Below are 6,285 nucleotides of genomic sequence, written 5' to 3' on the forward strand. Positions count from 1 at the left end.
TCATACCATAATAACATATGGAACCACCATTAGGAGAGAGAGAATGGCATAATTAGGATATGAAAATTAGAGGTTGGGAAGATGAAACAACCTTAAAATGGATATGCATATGAAGGAGTCTAGGAGCCTATGGGGTTTGAAAGAATGATATGTGAACCTACATACCAACTCATTTCGTATAGGTTCATATATGCTATTAACTTGTAATGTATATAAGTAAAGTGCAATCCTATCATTAATTAGGTCATTTGTTTTATTAGTATGTGCAATGTATTTAAGAAACTCAAATCCTATCATTGATTGGTTATGTTATATTATTTGTATGTAAGGTATGTGTAAGTAAACTAGAATCCCATCATTAGTTAGGGATTTATTTTGCTTGTATTTGTATGATTTATACAAGTAAATTGAAATCATATCATTGGTAAGGTTTCACATTGTTATTTGACCGAATAAAAACCCTTGGAAATTTCCTTTCCTGTCAAGGTGAAACCTACACGGGTCCATCATCTATTATATTTATTATTTTTACTATTATAAATTTAAAATTAAGAAAAAATAAAGAGAATATATCTTGAGATACATTTGTAAATAACAATACTCATCCATTTATATTCTTTACATAAAAGTACAATGAATGACCTAATTATGTTTTGCTACTAAACAATAGTATTCAGGTTTAGTTATATTGAACTAGCACATAAATATGTACAAATTAACTCTAAAAAGTCCAACTTTAAGGTTACACGGATATCTGATTTAAAATGTCTCTGAAATTTAAAACAATAAAATATCTTCATATAAACAAATTTCTTCTATCGATTCATATCGAGGAATCGAAAGGTGGATTTTGTAGAGCATATATATCTTGCTACTTAGAATAATAGAAATGGAAAAATTAGTAAATAAAAGACTAAATATTCATAAAGATACACATGACAATATTACTCCTAATAAATTTGAAGTGTATAAGTAGGAAAAGAAAAAGATTCGAAAAGTATGTCTGTTACATTCTCATTGTGTTTTAGAAGTCGATGGTTTTGCTGTTCCATGATCTGTTACGTGTCGACTAAACTATTTTTCTTCTTACCACCACCAGCCCTGGAGGCAATATTCTTAGGGGTTTCCTGGTGCATGGATGACAATAATTTACAATTTGTCTAAGTGATACATACGTATCATAAAATTTACAATCCAAGGAATAAATGGAATCCTTAGGATAGCATATACACACTATAAAAGGAACACAAATATGCACTCTGCCCAAAAATATGTACCCCTTTCGATCTAGCATGGAGGGCAAACTTCATCCTTCCAATTAAAATTTATACAACTCTCTCCCAAAATTGCAGTACCATAAGACATGATCCATTTTTAAGGAAAGGAAAGCATCAACTTGTTTCCAACTACAGGCAAAAACAGCATCGACAAGTCAGGACTTGCTCAATGAATAGGGTTCTTACATTCACCATCATTTAGATCCATGTCGGGAGGCAGACAACTCTCAATGGTTGTTTGAAGTTCCTCAAACCCAGGACCATGGTTGGCATTTTAACGTTGCCACGGAACCTGGGCTGGGGATTTACAGAGACTTGTGTAGAGAATGTCTTAGGCTTGAATGCCAGATTGGGGGATTGAAGTGTGCATTTGCTTCCCTGTCATCCAGTGCAATTACGGTAGTTAATCAGGCCGAAACTCTTAACAGATCCGTATAAGCACACTGGCGCTTTTGTTTATCTAATCGATTTCATAAACAGGGTGATGCAACACCATTAGCACATCAGTAAAGTTATATTAGAGTAATCGGGCATAAGTAACAGGGGAATGTCAACATACTACCTAAGTTTAAAATGGTCACAAAGATCTGAAAATTTGTGCAACATTAGGGCAATCAATGGCTTACGAAGTGAGTTAAAGAGACTACTATTCATCCACCATAAGAAGCATCAGAAGACATCTCTTCGCTAGAGCAATGTGTGATATTAAACCTTCGCATACGTTAAAAGAAGGAAAATTCCAGGTGCTCGGTCCTCAAAGATATCAAGATGACATACCTTCCTCTTAGCAGGTACAGACAGATTCTTAGCTGGCTTAAAGAAGGATTCTAATCTGTAGAGAATAAATGAAAGGAATCATTGGATAATAGAAAGTGCATTTTGGAAGTCACTTTCATTTGTTCAAGTTTTAGTTACCGGCCTTGTGATGACTCATCCTTAGCTGCCTTAATCTTCTCTATCGCCTGATACACATGGTAAAACAACATTGAAAACATGTATACTCTCTCCTCCAGAGGAAAAGAAGCAACTTCCTCCGGTAGGCAACTGACCAACACATTACTGAAGATAAAAGCCATACCTTCGTCACTCTGTCAATGTTGAACCCATTCTCATTCACGAGAAAGGAAATTAAGCCCTTGAAAGGGAAATAACAATCAGTTAGGAAACAAGTCAAAAATTCAAAAAGTGAAATGTTGCAAGTAAATCCCAACATGAAAATGGCCAACCTCCTCGTTTGGAGCAGTCCATTTTATCTCAGGCTGTTTTTCCATAGAAACTATTGGTTCCTTGAAAATCAGTCGAGCTTCGCTGTAGGGCCAATTATCTGGTATCTGATACCTATTCAAAAAACAAGCAAACATTTCCTTAAGAAGGACAACTGAACTGAATGAAGACTTCCAAGTAATGCAAAGAACCTCTGGGTCTTAAGGATGGAGAAACGATATGATTTTGTTCAAGTAAGATGAAGGAACAGACAAAGCAGACATCAGAATAGATAAAAGTATTGTAGTAAATCAACACATGAAATAGCATGGCCGATGCACTGATTGACAGCCCAAATCTATTGGTGGCAATGGATCTTTCAGTTTCAAATTGTTGACCACATATTTCCACGCCAGCTGAGTTTGAGAGATAATTCTTTTAAGTCAAGGAATTCAGCAGCCAAGACTATTACAGTGTGAAACTTTCCTGCCAAATTTTGCTTACAAGTCAGGGGACAAGATAAGAGCATAAGAAGCACCTCTGCTTGTTTATGTTCTCTAGTATGTTTTCTATGGAACCATGTTGACGGATAAGCTTAAGAGCAGTCAGCCCTCCAATACCTGATAAATTTATTCCAAAGTAAAGCCACTGGAATCATCAAGCTAAAAAATACAAGAGAAAAATGATATGCGAGAGCATAAAACAGTTAACAGAGCACTGCAACAATATCACATCTACCTCGAATGCTTTCACAATAATCACATCCAGCGAGAATGCACAGATCAATGAATTGATCCATATCCAGATTCATCTCCTCCAAGATCTAAAAGTCAGGAAAGTGAGAAAAAAATTTAAGCAATCACAATGAATAAACTTTTCTAATTACCTTGAAATTTCAAATTCCATGACTGGAACTTTTCTCGAGCTGGGATCCATTAAATGGCGAAGAAATTTAGGAGCTCCAAAAGTAAGGGAATCCATGTCTTCAGAAGCAACCGCATAAACCTGGAAAACAAATATTACAGCTAAAGCACCATTTATGGTAGATGAATTCTGGTTAGCACACAACAATTAAGCAATGATAGGAATTCAAAATCAGTGAAAATTCCTTGGACAAAGGGCTTAGTAAAGAACATACCAAATGTACATGAAGAAGAAGACATTAGACAAGTGAACAAGCATATGTGTGAGTGAAAAAGGAAATTAAATCACGTTTATATGGTGTTAAACGATTGGTTATCATGGGAAAACAATGAACAATTCTAAATCAGAAGACAATCAAATGCGAAGATACTTGCCTTTCCAGCTTTGCAAAGTGCAGCACATTGTGCCTCTGCTTCTGAAGGAGCCTAAAGTACAAAAACTGAAATTGGTATCTGAACTTTTTGTTAGAAATAAAAAGAACAAACTTTTCAGACAGAATAGTAACCTCAACTACTGGGACACCAATAAGCCTTAATAGTCTTTTGCAGTCTTCATTGTGCTGTTGCGTCACCTGCAAGAGTATCAAAGCCATGTACCACGAGTGCACACACATCCAATTAGCTACGTAGATAGGTTTTTCTGGAAAACAGAGACAAAATCAAACTTCACATCAAATAAGACAAAAATATCGCACCAAAAGGAAACCAAAACGAGACCAACCTTCACAGTTCTTTTACTGAATTTCTCTATGTCTTCCTTGTTCTGAGACTGCAGACACAATAAATACAGAGCTCACTGAGCATTTTTGTACTCTGTGTTTCTGGGTGCTTATGTGAGAGAGAGAGAGAGAGAGAGAGAGAGATGCATATACCGCAATGGCTACTGCCAACTCCTCAGAGGCAGCTGCCCTCTTTGAAAAACTGCTCAGAAACTCATTTAAGGTAACTAAACATATTCATAGATAATTCCAAAAAATAGAAAAGAAAAGGCTACATAATAATAAAGTACCGTTTTGCCAGCTCTTGCTTCTTCAAATCAGGAGGTTGACCATCAAATACGTAGCTATCATAACAACAGCAAAACATAATTCAGAGAAGCACGAGCTTCATTCTTCTAGCATTCTATCCCAATGAAAACACAGGAGGTAAAGACAAAAAGTTTACACTGGCTCTATGCCCGCCTCCAACAGCCTAATCGTCCGGTACAACATGCCTTGCAGATGACTACATGGGAAAACAAATTGAAAGGCAGCTCAAAGTCAATCTCATATACATAAAACCGAGTCCAAGAGATAACATCTGAAGCATCAAAACAGAAGGCTAGTCAACAATTCAGCCATAAACTATACAAAACTCGAGCAAAGTGGATTTTCATTTCCATGGAGTATTACAATGCCAGTCAGTACCTGGTGACTTCACCAGCCTCGTTGGTGAGCATCTGAGTCCCCTTCCTCCCAACCACAACCTAATCCACCAATCAAAAGAACCAAAAAAACCCCAACACTCAAAATCCAAATCCCAACCGACAACCGAAACGCGCAATCACAGGCATCAATCCATAAAGAAGCAACTTAACGAGGAACTGATAGATGCTCATGCTGGCATCGACGGCGATCCTCCGGCCGAAGTAGTTCTCGAGCTTCTGCTCCTTCATGGCGGTCGGGGCATTGTCCGCCAGTAGCTTCGTCAGTCCCTATCGAAATCAGTGGACGAGACTCGATGAACAACATATGGCAAAATGATGGGATTGAAGGAGACGGAGGTCGAACTGAAACTACCTTGATGCCCATATCGGAGAGAGGGAGAGAGAATTGTTGCAGTGGAAATTGAGGGATGAAATCGAAGCTGCTTGTAATGAATTGAATTCTAGGGTTTCGACCTCTTCCGCTTCCCGCCTAATTTTGGAGACTATCGCGTTTGGGGGGTGGAGCGTGGGAGTCACGCGCAGGTGTCGCGACTGGTTTTTTCAGTATTTGTTCTAAGCTCTCGGCCCATTTGAATTACCAACTCTTTAGGCACTGTTTGGCAACACTCCAAACAATGACTAATTCTGATTTTTTTTCCCAGAATCAGTTTGGAAAGAGAATCGCGTTTGGTAAAAATTTTGTTCCTAGGAACAAATTTGTTCCCAGAATCAGTTTTGGAGTAGATTTGAAAATAAAAAAAAAGTTGATTCTACGTCCGAGAATTAAAAAAAGAATCAACACAATAAAACTCTTCTTCTTTCCTTCCGCCATCACACAACCGTCGCCCGCCGCCGTCCGCCGCCGCTCACCACCGCGGTCGCCCGCCGCCGGTCGCTGGCCGCCAGTCCGGCGAGCTCGCCGGAGGCTCGCCCCCACTGGCAAGCCTTGTCGGGCCGGGCGAGGCCGCCCGGCCACCGGCCGAGCTCGCCCTAGCGACCGGTGGCCGGGCGGGCCTCGCCCGCCCCCCACGAGGCCCGCCTATCCACCGGCGAGGCGAGGCCTCGCCAGATCTGGCGAGGCCGAGGCTCGCTGGGGCTAGGCGAGGCCCGCCTAGCCACCGGCCGGGCTCGCCTAGCTGATCGGTGACGGGGCGGGCCTCGCCCGGCCCGGCGAGCCTCGCCCGGCCCGGCGAGGCCCGCTGTCCACCGGCAACGCTCGGCCTCGCCGGATCGGCGAGGCCGAGCCTCAGCGGGCCGGGGGCGAGCGTCGCCGGCGGCTAGGCGAGGCTGCGCGATGCTCTGGTGAGGTCGGCCCTCGTCCGGCCGGTCGCCGAGCGCGGACCGGCCACAAGAAGAAAAGAAAAATATGAGAAAAATGAAAAAAGGTAAAAAAAAAAAAAAAAAAGTAGAAAAAATTATTTTTAAAAAAATAATTTGGAACGAGAATCAATGGACACGTTATCAAACGCAATTCTAT

The 6,285-nt window shown here is 40.6% G+C and overlaps 1 protein-coding gene across 1 annotated transcript; it reads right to left on the minus strand.

Moving 5' to 3' along the window:
- Positions 1 to 1,260: 1,260 nt before the first annotated feature.
- LOC104430191 (flap endonuclease 1-like) lies at positions 1,261 to 5,331 on the minus strand. Its single transcript, XM_039307332.1, has 17 exons — positions 5,182 to 5,331; positions 4,980 to 5,096; positions 4,810 to 4,868; positions 4,568 to 4,627; positions 4,413 to 4,466; positions 4,276 to 4,324; positions 4,125 to 4,172; positions 3,910 to 3,975; positions 3,779 to 3,829; positions 3,368 to 3,485; positions 3,219 to 3,305; positions 3,019 to 3,100; positions 2,504 to 2,615; positions 2,356 to 2,412; positions 2,193 to 2,239; positions 2,055 to 2,109; positions 1,261 to 1,655 (listed from the first exon to the last, which is right to left on the minus strand). The coding sequence occupies exons 1-17, from the start codon at positions 5,191 to 5,193 to the stop codon at positions 1,476 to 1,478; spliced, it is 1,254 nt and encodes a 417-aa protein (XP_039163266.1). The 5' UTR covers positions 5,194 to 5,331; the 3' UTR covers positions 1,261 to 1,475.
- Between the last annotated feature and the right edge of the window lie 954 nt (positions 5,332 to 6,285).

This window comes from Eucalyptus grandis, chromosome 2 (genome assembly GCF_016545825.1).
Source record: "Eucalyptus grandis isolate ANBG69807.140 chromosome 2, ASM1654582v1, whole genome shotgun sequence".
In the NCBI taxonomy this organism is placed as follows: Eukaryota; Viridiplantae; Streptophyta; class Magnoliopsida; order Myrtales; family Myrtaceae; genus Eucalyptus; species Eucalyptus grandis.

What these genes read in the sequence shown, in the direction of transcription:
- LOC104430191 (XM_039307332.1), bottom strand. An exon ending in TGAGCATCTATCAGTTCCTC is followed by an intron (nt 4,869 to 4,979) that starts GTTAAGTTGCTT and finishes TTGGTGGATTAG; the next exon opens with GTTGTGGTTGGGAGGAAGGG. An exon ending in TTGGTGTCCCAGTAGTTGAG is followed by an intron (nt 3,830 to 3,909) that starts GTTACTATTCTG and finishes TTTGTACTTTAG; the next exon opens with GCTCCTTCAGAAGCAGAGGC.